The following is a 19809-nucleotide window of genomic DNA, read 5'->3' as shown; positions in this document are numbered from 1 at the left end:
TGCCAAAAAATGACTAAGTTCAAAAATTTTTTCATAAATTTTCGGAAATCAAAATCCTAGCAATATGCACACCTCTGATATAAGTACAATTGATTTGCAAAAGAACAACTTCTTATCTTGAAAACTGTAGGAGGAGTTATCCATACAATGAGTGTACCCTATATGCAATGTTTTGCAAAAAAATGACTAAGTTCAAAAGCTGGTATTTTTTTCATACATTATCGGAAATCAAAATCCTAGCAATATGCACACCTCTGATATAAGTACAATTGATCTGCAAAAGAACAACTTCCTATCTTGAGAACTGTAGGAGGAGTTATCCGTACAATGAGGGTACCCTATATATATGCAATATTTTTCCAAAAATTGACCAAGTTCAAAAGCTTTTTTCCGTTGAAAAACCCGGTTAAAAATTGTTAATGCAAAACGATGGCTGAGACCGATAGCAATAGGTCACCTGAGTGACTCAGGTGATCTAAAAATCAATTTTCTTGATAAACTCTTACCTGTGCCAGGTTACCAGTACCTTTCCTGTGGCAGGATTAGCTATTTATATGTATTTATATGTATCTTGCAAAAACTTTTGCTGCTGAACCTGTACGTATATATTGTATACATGGAGCCTTGGTGTGACAGGGATGATGTCAATTCAACAGATTCATATCAACACTCCATTATTCAAATAAAAGTCATTCGATGTTGGCCTGCATTCCATGAAGGCAAACATAAAATGAGGATCATGTACCAGTACACGTTTCTATATTACGTAACATAAGCATCTTTTCGAAAAATTTTGTGGTGGTTTTTATACCACATCTTTTGTTTTCTATTTATTCTCAAGATTTTTGTAACATTGCATCATATTCAATCACACCATATCTTTTTTTTTCTTTCTTCTCATGTTTCATTTTTTCTTTTTCATGTGTTCTTTTTTTTTCTTCCTTTTCATCATATCATTTCTTCACAACATAAACATTTTCAATTACAAATAATTAACATAGCAAATTCATAATCAGAATAAGGATGCTTAAAAAAACATAAAAAAAACCCAATTCATATACAATGATTATTGCTTTTGGAATCTTAACATCTTTACACAATTCTTTTCAGAAAGATTAAAAATTACATTATTTTATGATAAATATCTTGAATTTCGAACACCACAACTCTGATTTCACAATATCAATTTGTTAGTAAAACTGTCGGTCTGAATCTAGGATACAATGAACAAATGTACATGTAACTCACAAATCTTAAGAGTCAAAAACACTGCACACAGATTTATCTCAACATGCAGCCTAAGCTATTCAACAAAACCACATTAATGATAAAATGCAAAACTTGCTTCTGAATAAGATCATTCCACAGCTGACTAGATATCTGTATGCTGAACAACAAAAGTTTTTTTTCATTGATTATACAATGTAAATATGATAAAAAATAGTGATATAAATGTCGAATGTTCGGTGATTCTGGTAGTTCCTCCTCCTCCTCCTCCTCAGTGTCACCTCCTCCACGACCGACTCTCCTCATCTTCCTCATCCTCATCATCACCGGCCAGCAGCGCCTCTTCATCCAGATCATCTTCAACATGACCCTGAAAATTACAGTCACCGATGAGTTGTCTACATAATACAGTACATGTATTTTACAAACCCACATTACTGATTCAGTAATTAAACCATCTAAGCTTTAAGGTCATTTTTCCTGCAAAAGATCAAACAATATGCTAGATACAGATGCCATTGCATATAAAGAAGTACAATTACATAAGTTTAGGAATTATACAGATGAGAAGTTTATTAGTTGGACCAGTAATCAGACCAGTAATCGAAATGTGTGTTCTTTCCAAGTCCCTCTGTGTGTAACTTACTTCTACCTCGGGGTCGGCTGCTTCCTCATCCTGGAAGTTGCTATCGTCAGTTTGCCCTGGTTTAACCTTCGCTCCTGTATACCAGTTCATGATGAGTTTTTTGCCCATGTAAGTTTCGCAATGCCTTAAAGCCTGCTCACAGAGTATTAAAAAAAATATAACACTTGGATTAGCATAATAGCCCATTGCAATACACAAAATTGTAGAGAATTAACTTGTTTTAGTCAGTAAATCTATTTCATTTCAGTTTCTTACTAAATGAATAAACTAGTAATTCAGACCTTCTCTGCATTATCTCTGGATTTAAATGACACTACAGCACTTTTATCCTCATCCTCAAAATCTATTTTTTCAACACTGCAAAATTTCTGTGAAAAAAAATCTGAAAGACTTAGTATGTGTCCAAATAAATATTAAACATTGTTATCATTACCAGTACTTTTTTTTCTTTTACCATGTCTATGGCACACAAAGCTGAAAAACGTTTTATTTTAATGACATGTAAATTACATCTGCAGTGTAAGAGAAATAACTCTTGAAAGAAGAATTAAAAAAAAAAAAATGATGCATGGTTCAAAATGAAATCTTATTCAATGTGTCTTGATTATTATAATTTCAAAGATTTATAATCAAAATTTCTATAGAAAATATTACACCCATTACTGTTTCACACTCGACATGTACATACTGAGAAATGCTGGTTGAGTTGTTCTCGTTCCTCCCAATCAAACCCAGTCACCTCCAGCTGCTTAGGTCGCTTATCCAACTTCCTGCTTCCTGGATTGTGAGCATGGGTGGGCTTTCCTCTCCCCCTTAATTCAGCCGCCACCCAGGTATTGGCTTCCCTAGGTCTGGGGGCTGCCCTGCCCCTCCCCCTTCCCCTGCCGAGCAATCCCATAGCTGCTGCCTATAGAAAACCAAAAACAACCAAGTGTTCACTCTTCATTTGATTTGATGTAACCTACCGACCTTTGGAATTTTGGATAAACAATTAAATCTTGAAAGTTTTCACAGCTAAACCTGTCTTGTTTTTGTCATTAGATTTACAGACTAAAGTTAATTTTTGTGGACACAGTGACACACAGACCTGTTTTGTGAGTTCACTAAGCTTCAGTTTGAGAGCAGTCGTGTCCTCTCCAGAGTGCTCCTTGTTAAAGAGTTCCAGCTCTGTGTCCAAGATCTCTTTCCTAGCCTGCTGACACATCAAAAATCACTATCAATTCCATTACAATAAGAGACACATATACAAATATTTTTTCATCAAATTATCAACAGAAATGGAAAGTTCCAATAAGTAATTTCACCTACTCATATTTGGAGCAGATTATGTATCTAAAGAACTTACCTCCTCAGGGGTGGTGACACTCTTGGCCACTCCTTGGGGTGTAGGCTTGCTGGGGGGCATCAATTCCGACTTGATCTTTTCTACTGATTTTGCCAGTACATCAATTGTCTACAACATCAAAGTACATGTATAAATGTAAATTTTGTACATTTCAAACAAATGTTTCATCTAAATTAGAGACATTGACTTAAACTTTCATCACCTTCATAATCTTTGTTTTTTCTTCAGGACTCTTTGTCTTTTCTAGTTTTGATATTAGCATCTGAAACAGAAACAAATGTAAATAATATTATTCAGTATATCAGATCTTTCACCAGGACACTTTGGCTCTATTTATTTACTTTCTACAATAAATTCATAAGCACTGACCTACATTTATATACTGTATGTACTGGTAAGCATTAAACCCAAACATACCATGTAGGCCTCAGGGCTCGACATTAACTTTTTTCCCTACTTGTCCATTCAGATAAGTGACCAAGACATTTACTTGTCCGAACTTAAACTTCACTTGTCCAAAAAATTTTCAATATTAAAGATTAAATATTGTCAACTTGAGAACTACAGTTCTGTATTACCAAAAAAATTCTAGCTATAATTAATAACCTGATTTTTTAAATGGAAACTTAAGGTATCTTTCCTAAATGTATTTTTTCCATAAAACATTAAACATGATTTGTCAGCTGTAGCTTTGTCATGGCAAATTACAAGACATTTTAGATTTAGCACCAGGTTTTAAAATACATATAACTGTTATATTGATTTCTCATCTGTTTTTGTTTAAACTGAACATGGAAAGTCATCATAGTCTATCAATGATGAACGAACCCTAAAATAAACTAGAAAACTGACCAGTCAGGAAGGGCCCCGCTATGACAATTAAAATACAGAAGTGAAAAAAACGTTGAATTCCATCCTCTTTATATTAACAATGATGAAAAATAAATGCCCGGCATAAGATGTAAAGAACTGCAATATATAGGATCTCATGATTTGTAGTTGGATATGATTTTTATCCAACAATTAAAGTGTTAAACTGAGGGGTAAAAATATAAGGGTGCAGCTTATGGAATGAGAGTTTAATTTGATTACATTTAAAAAAAAAAAAAAATGAAAATTATAAGTAACAACTGTATTTTTAAAATTTCAAGATAATTCCTGAATGTCCAAAAACGTTAACTCTAAATAGTAACCTTGTATCTGCATAAAACAGAGATAACCTCATGTCTTATAAAAAAAAAAACTAATTAAATGTGTATTTAAAAAAGATTTAAACAGGTGTTTTATAAAATACAAGCCTTCAGTGAATGCAAATACATTGTATCACCCAGGGTTGACCTCAACTTCAAAACAAACATCAGTTGCAGACAAAGGTGTTCATTAATCTTCATATGACAGATAGAGATAATCCTCTAAATTTTCTGCAGCAGGCAAGATAATTAATCCCAGGGGGTTAATTGTTCTGCTCTCTCATCCTTTTCTTCTAAATTTACAATAAGATTTGTTTTTTCAGAAATGACAGAATGGGGTTATTATCTGATTACCTGTTAAAATTAACAGCATTAATGCAGAAAAAAATAAAATAAATTTTAATTAAAAAATGAAATAGTGAAAAAGGATATCTTAATATATATCTTGATTTTAAAATTCAATAAAATTATCATAAATCATTGTGTACGGTATTCTAACCAAAATAAAGTATGAATATTATATTTTAAATCCATTTTTTCAAAGAATGTACACAATACTACACATCATTCAAAATTGACCTTAACTTCAAAACAAAGTTCATTTGCAGACACAGGCAGTGCAGTAATTAATCTTAATGTGACAGATAAAGATAAAGCTTAGGATTTTCTTCCTGTGGAAGGTTAATTAATCCCAAAGGACAAATATTGCACAGCCTTCCTAGTATACAATGGTAACATTCTCAGCAGTTATCTCTCTTTGCCCATTCATTCTTATGCATAGTTAAGGAATCTACCCCACCACCCCAGCTCCAAACCAGAAGACATAGAGAACCAAACTTAGCATCAAAATATGTATTTCTGCCTACTGAACTACCATACCAAATTTGAACTTGATTGGGCAACCATAAAAAAAGTTATTAGAAAAAAACAGAAAATTTGTGGACGGAAGAGTGACAGACGGACGGACAGAAGGACGGACGGACAGAGTGATTACTATAGGGCACCCGCAAATCCTTGCGGGGCCCTAATTACATTTCTTTCCATAATCCTTTATTTTGCTACCTTTTGTTCCTTTCTTTTTTCTAAACATGTGTTTGGTACTTTGTAAGAACTAAGATCCACACCTTTACAGTTCAGTTTGAAATTAGAGAACTTCAATCCCGATCAAGAGTAACTCAATATGCAATTTGATGTCGGGATCGAAATTCAAAATAACTAATCGATAAACTTATAACGAGACTGCGGATAAACTTATCACTAAACTTCCTTTTCTTATTTAAATGTTGGAGACTTCTTTACATAAAAATGCACTTGTCCAGTCGGACAAGTGGCCAGCAACATTCACTTGTCCGTGTATTTTTTGAACTTATACCGGACAAGCGGACAAGCGTTAATGTCGAGCCCTGGGCCTACATTATGTATGATGATGTTTCACATGCATTTCATTTACATATACAAGCATCTTTGAATTAAAAAAAATGATTACAAATTAAATTCATTTACATGCAAGTATTGAGTTTAAGGTAATGGTCCATACCCCACTAGATAAATAAAATGCGTACAGAATTTTTTCATATTTTTCAAACATGTATCTGAGGATATGTTCTCATCAAATTTTATCCTGTTGGGTGGTCCATCGGTATTATAAAAGCTAGGGTCGTTGCTAAAAATAGAACCGATTGCGGAAAATGGCGCTTTTTCATACATAAAGAATATAAGCCTAAGCCTGAAATAAGAATTTCACAAAATAATTTTTTGACTTATATCCTATGTAAAATAAAGGAATTATTATTTCAAAACAAAAATTTTTATGTTACACTTGCTTATTTATCAAAAATAGATAAATCTGCATACAAATGAGATAAAATGAAATAAATTTTCAAAGAGAATTTAAGCTCTTATAATTTTATTTACGTACAGAATTCTCTAAAATTTTGATATTATTTACACATTAACGCCCTTAATCAATTGGAAATAAAATTACCCAAGGGATCGGCCTTTTCAGGATCACAATGGGCGTATTTTGGGTAAAAATCATTAAAATATATATTTTGAAAAAAGATCCGTAAAATTAAATTATGCATAGGTTTATTATTTCATCACACTAAAAAAAAATGTTTAGATTATTGTTAAATAGAAAACATGATTTAAACAAACTGTTGATCAATCTGTATCATCTAGTCCGCAAAAGATTGTATCTTTGGATATCGGTTAAGTATTATGGATCGAGATCGGTATTTAGAAATTGCAGTCCCACGCTTGGATAATGCTAACTACCTGATATATGCCTGTAAGACAAAACCTCTATTCAACTTTTTTTTACTGGTTTTAAAGACTGTTCTTAAAATGAAATAACTTTTCTTAAGGGTATGATTTTAATTCTGAAAACATTTTTTGTGGGAAAATATATCTATGCTCGTTGCTAAGCGAATATAGAATATAGATGAAATAAGTCAAATTATTTCCCCTTGTGTATTTATCTCCCTTATGCACTGGAATATAGATCTCGGTCAGGATGTTTATGCATCTTCAGGGATTAACGTTCAAAGAATTGGATTAAGTTCAACCTTGTAATGAATTGATGTTTATGCAGGACAAAAGTAAGCGGTATGTATTTTCAAAACGAGTACTCAATCGACACAACCCAGTCAATTTCTCATTTCGCTGAGTAATAGGCTATTTGATTGCAGTTTTCAGGATTTTTAATAGATTTGTTTTGAATTAATTTCTAGGTCAGCTTGATTTTTTTGTTTTGAAACACATGTACACCTTTTAGCGTTAGGTCTCGATTAGATCGGGCACGGAAAAGACGTAATAACGCGTGAATTACGTCAGACGTTGTTTTGTGACGTATGGATCATTACCTTAAAAATAACAAATTTTTTACATGCATGTTTTAATGATTGAACTAAAAGTTCTTTCTAATAACATGAAATTCTGAGTACCGGGTACTTGTGTATCAACTCGTTGTCATATAATATTTTGATACCACAGAACATTGAACATGGGTATAAAATATAGCATAGTACATGTATTTTAAACCTCAAAATATTGCATAATATTTTAACCTGGAATCAACAACTAAACCCCTGACAAATATTGAACAGCTGTGAAATAGTGAGCCCCCATTTATTTCAATCAGAGGGATTACACGGACACTGACCTTCTGCTGCTCCACCTGCTTCAGCAGAAGTTCGTGCTTCTGCTTCTGTAACTCTGCCTTCTTCTTCATCATCTCCTTCTTCTTCTCCTCCTGTCTTTTGATGGCCTCTATCTTGGAGACGAAGGATGCTGATCCCACAGCTGTAGGGCTGGTGATGGCCACTTTGGCTTTAATGGCTTCCGGGTTATACACTGTTTTAGTGATGTTGCCCACCGATGAGGTGTAAATCACAGTCTGAAAAAACAAAGAAAGATGTGGTATTGCATCTAAAGACACTCACCAGTCTAAAATAACCAAAAAACATGTGTTATTCCATGTATAGACACTCTACTGGTTTTGTATCTTCATTGCCGTAATGAAATGCTACCCATCTGTTTATATTACTTCCCAATGAGTGGAACAAACCACCATATTCACACATGCTTGTATATTTTACAGTGCCTACAACCAAAGACTCGTTATATTGAGGAATTTTGTTTTCCAGTAATATTGTACAGAATGAATACCTTCTCAGCTGGCACGGGCTGCTCCACAGTTTTGGGCTTCATGTTGTTGAGGGACAGTTTGCTGGGGTGGGGGATGATTGGGGGTCCTAACCTCTCCTTCACTGACCGCTGATCCTGTTGCTGATCATCCGCTCCCTCAGATTTCTCCTGAAAAACATATTCAAAGTACACAAATAAGATAAAGCCACAAAGCTTACAATGTAATAAAATGTAGAAACCCAATTTGGTGAAGACCTACCCGATTTTTATCTTTATTTTTGTGCCAGAATACTTTGACAAATCTGTTGTTGAAGAGAGGCTCAGTGCTTCTGTAGCAAGCTAAAGCTTCCTGGTTGGTGCCAAATGTCACCAAAGCCGCCTCAGGGTCATTCTCAAAATTCACCTGTCAACAATATTTGCTGTGATATAGTATTTTTATACATGTACATTAAATAAAAACCCAAGTATATGTACATTTTTATATTACCTTTACATAATTTTTCTTATCTCAAAATTTACTGATAAATGTATAGCAATTACATGTATTTTTTAAGTTCATGTACTTAAAAAAAAAATTCATCATGCACATTGATTTTAGAAATTCATTTACAACAATCATTTAAAAAGTAAGAACCTACAATAATTTTCTAGAATTGAATTGGAAATAACACACTTTCTTAAATAACTTTGTTTCTTCTTTGGCTTCAATGTTCAACATACCTGGATGTTAGTTAAGTTTCCAAATTTGCTGAAATGCTGATTGATGGCCATGATATTGTTGAACTCTTTGGGTATTTTCCTAACTTCCAGACTCAGATTATCTGTATCTGGTGGTCTGTAGCCTACAAGGTACAACTTCTGATAAGACAAATATAATTATTCACTCCTTAATCATAAGTCATTTCTTGTTCCATCTTTTTGAAAACAACATATGTACATTTTCCAGGGTCTTTGTCTGTGATTACAAACTGAATTAAATTTGTGACCTACAGTTCAATTCATTTCATTAATGATGCAAATGCCATACTGTTGTGGCACAAGCAGGCTTTGCATATAACTTTACAATATGATAATAATGTAAAAATGTCAATAAATTAATTATCATCCAATTGCTAAAAAACATTTAAATAACTGAAAATGAATCATCTTTTGCATATTATGAGGTGCTTTACTGGATTTGACCATTCCTTGCCTATAATGATCACCTCAGAACACTCAAAGAATGGTTCTTTATTCCCTATAAGTATATACTGTGGTTTCATCAATATTCGTCGAATACCAATTTTCGTGGATTTCGTTGTTTAGTTGATCCACGAAATTAAATGTTCATCGAAGTGCAATTTCTACTGACATTTTGTATTGATGGAGTCATTAGCCACGAATTTACCTATCCTTGAAACTGTGATTTTTACTTCATCCACGAAAATTGATACCCTTGAATATTAATGAAACCACAGTACACAGAAAACTGCATGTACCTCCCACTCTGCTGAAGTCGAATGGTTTTTTTGGCGCTGAGGGTCTGTAGTTGTTTTGGTGGTAGGGGTTGATGTATCCTCGATGACCCTGCCCGGGCCCACTGTTATAGGAGCGCTTTGGGGGGATGACCGTCCTCTCCGGCTTGCCCTCCGTGTTAGAATTGGACAATGTGTTCTCAGGCCTGGGCTCACTGGACTCTGTACCAGGAGGTACTATGGAACGTTCATCTGGAGAAAACAAATGATTTAAATTTTTTTTCTTAACATATGCTCTTTAAAAATTAATATTTGCACAATGTTTTGTGCTTTGGCACTACGTTTCATGCTTTGCATCTGAAGAAAAAAAGCATTTTCTAAATTAATGCAGGAATAAGAATATGCATATTATAATAATTATGTCATGTGGTTTAATTGTATGAAGTTTGGTAAAGAAGTCAAAAAGGCATAAAATGTATATGATTATTAAAAAAAAAAACCCATTTCAATATATCGATATCACACACTAACCTTTGTCATCTTTTACAGTTACACTGATGAGGTGCTCCCTGTTTCTGACTTGGACAGTAGGATTTTGTGGGGGAGGAAATGGTGGAAAATTGCCACCCGGTTGTGTCCCTTGAGGCTGGGAGGGGGGCGGTCCATGCCAAAACGGTTGTCTTGGGGGACCTGTCATCCCTGGAGCTTCTGGGTTGTATGGCTCAAAATGATCTACAAAATATCAAAAGATTTCATATGCCAGGAGTAGGATGTACAATCTCTTCAAATGTTGAACCCATGTTCTGTCAATTCATTCCAAGAAAGTGGCTCTCTGCATTGTTGTGTTTTAATAACCAACCTACACAATTTCTCTTAAAATTTGCATTTTCATTAACTCATTGTCTAATTGATGCCTGAATATCTTTGTCACAAAATGACAAACTTATTCGTATCAATGGATTAAACAGGTATGTACCTGTACATGCTGGTTAATGTCAAATTTCAAGTTTTATACTTGCACATGTATAAGATAGAAATTTGAACTAACCTGGGCGGGGAGGCAGTGGGAGAGGTCCTAGAGCAGGAGGTGGGGGTCTGGGCACAAACCCTGGCCCTGGCCCTGGCATCCTTTGGGCACCATTAGCAGGGATCACTGGGGGTCCTGCAAAACATAAAATGGTTTCAGATGTGAATTATACAGTGCCAAAATTTCATCCTTTCTATTAAAATTTTACTTGCAAATTATTTCAACTTAAAAGGCAGTGTACCTGGTACATAAGGTGGAGGAGGGATGCTAACATCTTCTACAATGACAGGATCCAGGCCGTGATCAAATGGACACAGATCACCTCTCATACAAAACCCCTTCTCTTTAATGAACAAGAAGAAATAATGAACATAATTTTTTATAACTATTCATTTTGACCACTATTTACTTTTGAAATGATCAAGTCGGCCTTACTTGTAACAGTCAAATATCCAAAAGTAAAATTCTTACCGTCATAATCTTTACACCTCTGTCTGGATGGAGCAGGTAATGCAGGCAGACCCTGGGGGTGAGATTCAGAGGAGTACACACCCTCTCCTCTGGGGATAGAGTACATGGCACTTCCTACCGTAGGAATGGCAGACGTAGAGTCATACTTTCCGTTGTCCAAAGTGGGAGTGGAACCACGGCTATCTGGCTGTTGTCTGTTATAAACTAATGAAAAATCAAATATAACAGTAAACAATACAACTTCTGGTTTTCTTTGTATCACCAAATCAAACTCTGAAATGAATAAGACAATTTTTTTGCCTGATATACTGTCATAAAAACTAAAAATAAACAATCAATACATATCTTGCTCCCAATTTTCTTTAAATCTCACCTTTCCTCTCCCTAGATCTTGATCTCGACCTTGATTTGCTCCATGACCTTGGTCTAGATCTGGATCGAGACCTACTATATGACCTTGAACGTCCTCTGTCCCTCGGACTTCTTGAACGACCTCTAGTTCGACGAGGACTTCTAGGGCTAAATGACCTTGACCTTCGCCTGAAAGTTCTCCTCTCAACAGACGTCCTTCTATCATCGTGTCTTCTTCTTCTGTCGTCACTACAAAAGAAGGACTTGTAATATCAGAATAAGTCAACTTGTACGCTAACACCAATGCATGACCAGCATTGTGATGATGTTAACAGTCAAATTATTTAGTTATTAACTGAAATAAATTAGAGTGTATGAGTTCACTTACATAAAGCTGGCACTTTACCATAATTACGACACTACAGTTGAAGAACTTATTAGCAGAAGCAAACTCGTAAGCTTACACCAATGTGTTTACCACTGTTAAGGATAGCATTGTAAATGACTGTCACAGAAGAAGATGATTAGTAACTAATCATGTATGATTTAGAGCCAATGTCTTCTCCAAAACAAAGCTGGGACAATTATTTGGACTTACTAGTCACGCCTCCTGTCCCTGGGGCTGGGACTCCGTGACCCGTGCCTCCTGTCCCTGGGGCTGGGACTCCGTGACCCGTGCCTCCTGTCTTCCTTTTTCACCTCTCTGCCTTTCTCACTGGCACTCTAAAGTCAAATCAGTAGAAAATCATCAGTAGATTAGTTGCTTACCATTATACAAAAGAGACCTGCATAAACACTTATTCAGTGACGGTTAGTTTTAACTCATGCATTCTCTAATTATAAATGAATTTTCTTTGCTCAATGTGTAAGAAAGAATCTTGTATCTAGAACTACAGCATGATAGAATAGACCAATCCACACTTTACAAAAGTTGTGTCCCTTGGCCGCATCTTTGGAAAAAAAAACCCCATGGATTTCTCATTCTAGCCTTTGTAGTTAAGTAGTGTGTAACTTTGTCAAATGACATTAAAAATCTGATGTGTATTTTGATTGCCCCAAGATGGGACAACCCACACATTTTGGTTGCATAAAAAGGGAAAAGTTGAGTTTTTCCCTTCTGGTTGACCCCGCAAAGGGAAATAACTTTTGCAAAGTGTGGATTGGACTATACTGTATTATATACATTCTGTACTACGAGTACCAGGTACACTTTATTTCATGTAAATTTGTAGCTTATTCATTTATAAAATAAAATTTCTATCTACCTATAAATAAGAAAGCATGCTAATGTTTACCCTGGGTTTCTTGGAGTCGGAGGAGTCCTTACGCCTGTCTGATTTGACTGCAAGGACAGTGTCTGATTTCACTTCCTGGACGGGGACTGATTTTGTTGACGAGTCTGATGCATGTTTCAAGTACTCTTTTGAATTTAAAGCTTCAAATAACTGGTCTACAAAGTCTTTTGTTTCTAAAATAAATGAAATAATTTTTATGAATCAGGTTCTATTCAACATATCATGTTACATGTATTCAAAAAAATTTATTTTAAGAAATTCCATTAGTTTATAAATTGAGGCTATATGTATGTTATCCATTATGCATAATATAAATTTCCTTAAAAGGACTATGTGCGGTATGGTCTAATATCTGCCCCCCAATTTTAACCAGTTTTTAAATAGTGTCGTATAAAAATCAAATCTTCATAAATCATTGTACAGTGGACGTCTATCACTTTAGTCTTGATTTTAACCACCATTGCTCATTGGCTATTTATCTATGACGTCAACTTTATGGCTTTATTCCCGCAGATTTGCAAAGGGATGAAAATTTTCTCATTTTTGCTTTATATTTTGCATTCAGAAGTATAGAGCGCAGGTCTGCTCAAGTAAGATTTTAACATATGTTTTTCTTCAGATAATTATACACATCATACTAAAAAATGGTACTTGAGCAAGCCTGCACTCAATGTTTCCCAGTCGCAAAATCATCCGAAAACACCCACATTTTGTCTCAAAAACATCAATTCATCAAAATTAGGCAATTTTCATGACGTCATTTCTACACAATGACGTCACTGTGGTGATAACCTTTGGCACCCTTATTTTTAATATGATTCTAACTATCTTCACCCTTATTTTTAAAGCGCTTAATGAAACTTAAATTTTGGGGGCAAAAAATGCATAAAACCGCACATAGCCCTTTACTGTAAATTGTTTATCAGAGTTGCAAATGTCAAAGGCATTATGCACTACACTAGTGCAGCATATTAAATATCATCCAAATTTATTTACTTACTTGTTTGAAGGAACACTTCCAGTTGATCTATACACACTTCCTTCAAGTCTTTGTCAACTTTATCTTTTTTCACTAATGCCACAACATATTTAGCTAGAGAGGCAGGATCAGCATCGCTTCTGCAAAATACAATCCAGTAATTTCCTAAAGTGTTCTAGTTCAGATCAAACCTACAAATGTTTACATGAATATATCCTTATATATATATATACACATTTTCAAGTATGGAATTTTAATACTTATGCTACTTTCCCCCCTCTTCTAAAAGTGTTTTGATGGGAGAGCCTTGAACAGAAAAAGGATGTTTTGTTGTTGTTGTCTTATTCAATTAGTTTTTAATGCCCTACAATATTATCTTTGTGCATCAAGATTCTAGAGTGTTTCAAGGCAGATGCAACACATCAGGAATGCATTCAATTCAATAAATATGACACTAGTAAAATAACTCCCCTACCATACGCTATACAAGATCCAACAATATCCAGGACGATTGATCTTTCAATAAACCAATAAAATCATCTCTGCCAAAATCTTGGCTGGTAGTTAAGTTTGAATGTGTGTTTCTTTATCACTAATGAACCTAAATGCTTGAGAGGTCTCTCTTATAGTAAACAAAGTCAAGGCCGTGTGTATGTTTTGTGTTTTTGTTGTTTGCATATTTCATGAAAGAGCTAGTAGCCGATTAAGACTAACTCAACTTGGTATAAAATACACGTGTGAGCATCAGATCTGTAGGAGACAATGCTATCACAGTTTTTTAATATTTGTTTATAGAAGCTTGAATCTGATTGGCTAACATTTTTATCCTTACCTGTATTAATACTTGTAAGGTCACTCCGAGTTGACCTGAGTACAGGATGTGAGATCTTGTATGGTGTATTGTAAAGGATTTTACAAGTCAATGAATTGCATTTGTTTCTAATACCGGTAGTTGCAATGTAGCAGAAATGAGCATAGCTTTTATCATATGAAGATTCTAAACAGCTACACAATTTTAATCATAATGAGCTAAATTTCTAGACATGAATTACAAAGAATAGGATTGTCCCTGTATCAAGCCAAGCTGAATCTCTACTCTAACATTGCCACTACATCATTTTAAGTGTTGATATTATGAGGTTTCAATGCACAGACAAAAAATTGCAAGTAGAGTGTGGAAGATATCACTGAAATGCAAAGTAACAAGAATAGATATATCAAAGATATTCAACTTTTAAATTACTTGGAATTTTTTTCAGCTGATCTTAAGTTAAAATTTACACTGAACTAGTGTATATAGTTCTTCATGTCCTTAACAAATACTGTCATCTGCAAACGGTGCACACACTTGTGCTTGCAAGACATATGAAACTCTGCATAAATGGTTTATCTAAATAATATATTCAATCATTTTCCCTTCTTCATCTATAAGTCTATTAACCTGTACCTCTGGTGTATAACCGAAATTTATTTGCCCCAAAATACCTGATCAGAAGTGAAAGAGGGCGCTTGATTTGATACAAAAAAAAAACAATTCGAAACTAGGAAAATGGAGGGGGTGTTGAAATTTATCTACGTCATTCATCCTTCATATTTTAGGAAGTTTGATACCACAGTTTAAAAGGACAAAGAAACACAACTGAAACAAAAAATAAGACATTTGAATTCCGACAACAATAGTTGCATGAACGAACTGCATACTGATTCGTTACCGGGAAAACGACTGTATTTAAAAAGCTGTATTTGTATTTGATTCTTTCAGAGATTTGTCATGATACATTATAAGATTAAATTCAAATCGATGCATACTCATTTGCAGTAGTGATATAATACGTCCATGGTAGTGGTAAACAATATGATCATGATGATACAGAGGAAATTCGATCCACCAAAGTATTGCATCGCAATATCTAATCCTGATTGTAATTTTTCAAGGAATCAAAATTATAAACATGAGTTTTTCTTCATAAATACTGTAAATAATGCAGAATGTTTATTAATACTGAACGTTCTACATTCGCTGAACATTTTGAACAGACGGTACACTTACATTGGGCAAAGGGTCTTTGTCAGCCATGTTTTCAACGCTTCAACATTTTCTATCAACATCATTTAAAGGTTTGATGTCAGATATATTGACCCAATAACTAGATCTGCATCAAATTCCCTTCTTTAAAACAAATTCAAATCTTTTTACTTCTCTCGTGCCACTTTCCGTTTACCGATACCTAAAATGGCGGTGGCGATCTCGGACGATCACGTTAATCGCGAGAACATCCCCTTCTCTCTCTCTCTCTCTCTCTCTCTCTCGTTTTACTTAAAGTCCGCGTAAAAAATAAAATAAAATAAAATGAAAAATAAAAAAAAATAAAATGAAAATAAAATGAAAATAAAATAAAATAAAAACTACATCTCTTCATATCAAATAAAAAATTCTAAATTACCTCCATTCTACAACGATTAATAATTGCTATAGTCTAGACGGGTGGAAAACAAACAATATCATGATTACAGGTTAGTGCTAGTTATGACGAAAAGTAGTACCATGTACATAATTCAAAATATTCTGATTTACAAGATACCCTTGCTTGTGCTAAGAAAACACGTTTTCTCTCAACAGTAATAAAGTGTTAATCAACTGAAGAAATAACAGTTTCTTTTCTGACACAATCAACTGCACCAGTGCCATGTGAATCAAGAACTTGAGCATGGAAAGAACGCAGAACCACCCCACCCACTTTGTGAGGAAAATGGAGAGGGTTGTTTAAATTAATTTTGTATGTGTAGAGGGATGATATGTGATGTTATATTAGTATATGCTTCTGATAGCAAAATCATGGTCACGCTTACATGTACCTGCAAAGATATTTAGTGGATTTTTGCTCAACAGTTGCAATGATTCAACCCTCTATATCCAAAATTGTTCTGAAATGTTTAATTTTGAAATTCCAACTTCGGATTGCAAAAAATATCCAAATACCTTTTAAACGGTGCGCACAAACTACATGTAATCTCTTCAGCTGAAAATATTACACAAAAAATAGTACATGTAACAAGTTCCTTTTTAATATGAAACTAATATCAAGTCCTAATAGTAATATTTGTAATGAAATTGACACAATACACCACAGATATTATCTATGCAGCGCTAGCAGCATTCAAGTATTTTGGAAAGACTCAATGTATTGGTGGCAACAACATACATTGTACATGTGTAGATATTGTTAAAGCCCCCGTAAAAAATAAAATAAAAGATGCAATATTGAAAAAAAATTAAATAGCCTTCAGCTAAACCATACCCCAAAAAGAGACACAAAAATAGTGGCAATTATTATATTATATTGCCGAAAATTTTGCCTAAAACACCCCCATCCCCCTTAATGGCAAACTAAAATATCTCCCAGACACTCCTCCTCCCGAGAAAAAAATCTGGATCACTACATCTCTTCATATCAAATAAAAAATTCTAAATTACCTCCATTCTACAACGATTAATAATTGCTACAGTCTAGACGGGTGGAAAACAAACAATATCATGATTACAGGTTAGTGCTAGTTATGATGAAAAGTAGTTCCATGTACATAATTCAAAATATTCTGATTTACAAGATACCCTTGCTTGTGCTAAGAAAACACGTTTTCTCTCATCAGTAATAGAGTGTTAATTCTGACACAATCAACTGCATCAGTGCCATGTGAATCAAGAACTTGAACATGGAAAGAACGCAGAACCACCCCACCGACCCTCATCAATTGTGAGGAAAATTGAGAGGGTTGATAAATTCTGTATGTTTAGAGGGAGGATATGTGATGTTATATTAATATATGTATTTGCTTCTTATAGCAAAATCATTGTCACGCTTACTTGCAAAGATATTTAATGGATTTCGCTCAACAGTTGCAGGATTCAGCATTTTGTATCCAAAATTGTTCTGAAATTTTTAATTTTGAAATCCTAACTTCTGATTGCAAAAAAAAAAAATCCAAATTACCTTTTCAACGGTGCGCACAAACTACATGTAATCTCTTCAGCTGAAAATATTACACAAAAAATAGTACATGAAACAAGTTCCTTTATATCAAGTCCTAATAGTAATATTTGAAATGAAATTGATATAATACCACATATATTATCTATGCAGCGCTAGCAGCTTTCAAGTATTTTGGAAAAATCGATGTATTGGTGGCAACAACATACATCGTATACGTGTAGATATTGTTAAAGCCCCCGTAAAAAATAAAATAAAATAAAAGATGCAATATTGAAAAAAAATTAAATAGCCTTCAGCTAAACCATAACCCCCAAAAGACCCCATAAATAGTGGCAATTATTATATTATATTGCCGAAAATTTTGCCTCGAACACCACCCCCACCCCCATCCCCCTGAATGACAAACTAAAATATCTCCCAGACACTCCTCCTCCAGGGGAAAAATCTGGATAACTGCATATCTTCATATCAAATAAAAATTTCTAAATTACCTCCATTCTACAACGAGTAATAATTGCTACAGTCTAGAGGGGTGGAAAACAAACAATATCATGTTTACAGGTTAGTGCTAGTTATGACGAAAAGTAGTTCCATGCACATAATTCAAAATATTCTGATTTACAATATACCCTTGCTCGTGCTAAGAAAACACGTTTTCTCTCAACAGTAATAGAGTGTTAATTCTGACACAATCAACCGCATCAGTGCCATGTGAATCAAGAACTTGAACATGGAAAGAACGCAGAACCACCCCACCGACCCTCAATTGTGAGGAAAATTGAGAGGGTTGATAAATTCTGTATGTTTAGAGGGAGGATATGTGATGTTATATTAGTATATCCTTTTTATAGCAAAATCATGGTCACGCTTACTTATAAAGATATTTAATGGATTTCGCTCAACAGTTGCAGGATTCAGCATTTTGTATCCAAAATTGTTCTGAAATTTTTAATTTTGAAATCCTAACTTCTGATTGCAAAAAAAAAAAAATATCCAAATTACCTTTTCAAAGGTGCGCACAAACTACATGTAATCTCTTCAGCTGAAAATATTACACAAAAATAGTACATGTAACAAGTTCCTTTATATCAAGTCCTAATAGTAATTGACACAATACACCACAGATATTATCTATGCAGTGCTAGCAGCATTCAGACTCAATATATTGGTGGCAACAACATACATTAGATGTGTAGATATTGTTAAAGCCCCCGTAAAAAATAAAATAAAATAAAAGATGCAATATTGAAAAAAAAATTAAATAGCATTCGGCTAAACCATACCCCCCAAAAAGACCCCAAAAATAGTGGCAATTATTATATTATATTGCCGAAAGTTTTAATTCAATCCAGGGGTTGGTTAACTGTATTTAACAGTCGATAAACCTAGTTTACAAACTGTGAAACTGTTTTAGTTTAGCTCATTTTTGTGAATTTGGCGTGCCATATAGATAGACCATTATGGTTACATTCCTACGCGATTTAAAGATTTGAAGAATATTGGGCGCCATCACTTTACATATTAAATTAATTAAACTTCTTAAATTTATTTAAAGATATAAAAATGGTGCACAACATCTCCGCAAATTGAATTTAATTCCACTTTAGATTAGAGATAACCCTTACTTTAACTACATGTTTAATATTTGACTATCATTATATATTAGCTTGTATTAAAGTTTACTATCACAATCGAACTCACAACCAGAGGTTATTTGCAGAACCGCTGCGCAGAATTTTGGAACATATCAAACTTTTTATATGCAATATATAATTTTAAGATTAAACTTCTCAAAGTGTTTTCCAGAACATGGAAATGAAAGAAGATGGGAGAATAATGTGTGTAAAATGAGTACATTCTGACGGATAAGATTAATTTAATTCATTTTTTTTTAAAATTTAAACATATTTTATTGAGTAATCAAATGAATTAGGCAACAGGCAAAGCCTATATAAACCCTCTCCAAAATACAAAGTCAAGAAGTGGTGTTATAAAATAATCACAGAATATAGTATATAGTATATAGTATAGTTTACCAGTTTACAGAGTGATATATTATTGATATTTTTTGTATACAAAACAAAGGATAATTGGATAATAAATAATAAGCTTGACTTTTGTCATATGATTATAAATTGTAAGTCAATTTGTTGTTTAGCATATACATGAACACATTCATTCCTA

The 19809-nt window shown here is 33.9% G+C and overlaps 1 protein-coding gene across 1 annotated transcript; it reads right to left on the bottom strand.

The window, feature by feature from the left end:
• Nucleotides 1–791: 791 nt before the first annotated feature.
• Nucleotides 792–15871, bottom strand: LOC128191771 (RNA-binding protein 26-like). The gene is made up of 21 exons (XM_052864054.1): nucleotides 15684–15871; nucleotides 13655–13773; nucleotides 12655–12827; nucleotides 11958–12082; nucleotides 11382–11608; nucleotides 11009–11212; nucleotides 10779–10880; nucleotides 10559–10672; nucleotides 10042–10242; nucleotides 9535–9762; nucleotides 8777–8898; nucleotides 8316–8459; nucleotides 8078–8224; nucleotides 7572–7805; nucleotides 3421–3480; nucleotides 3219–3326; nucleotides 2961–3065; nucleotides 2562–2780; nucleotides 2155–2241; nucleotides 1874–2005; nucleotides 792–1597 (listed from the first exon to the last, which is right to left on the bottom strand). Exons 1-21 carry the CDS (start codon nucleotides 15743–15745, stop codon nucleotides 1505–1507), a joined length of 3006 nt encoding a protein of 1001 aa, XP_052720014.1. The 5' UTR covers nucleotides 15746–15871; the 3' UTR covers nucleotides 792–1504.
• Nucleotides 15872–19809: the final 3938 nt, after the last annotated feature.

The sequence above is a fragment of the Crassostrea angulata genome, chromosome 7 (genome assembly GCF_025612915.1).
Source record: "Crassostrea angulata isolate pt1a10 chromosome 7, ASM2561291v2, whole genome shotgun sequence".
Lineage (NCBI taxonomy): Eukaryota > Metazoa > Mollusca > Bivalvia > Ostreida > Ostreidae > Magallana > Magallana angulata.
Note: the sequence above shows the minus strand (reverse complement) of the source record. Positions and strands in the feature narration are given on the sequence as shown.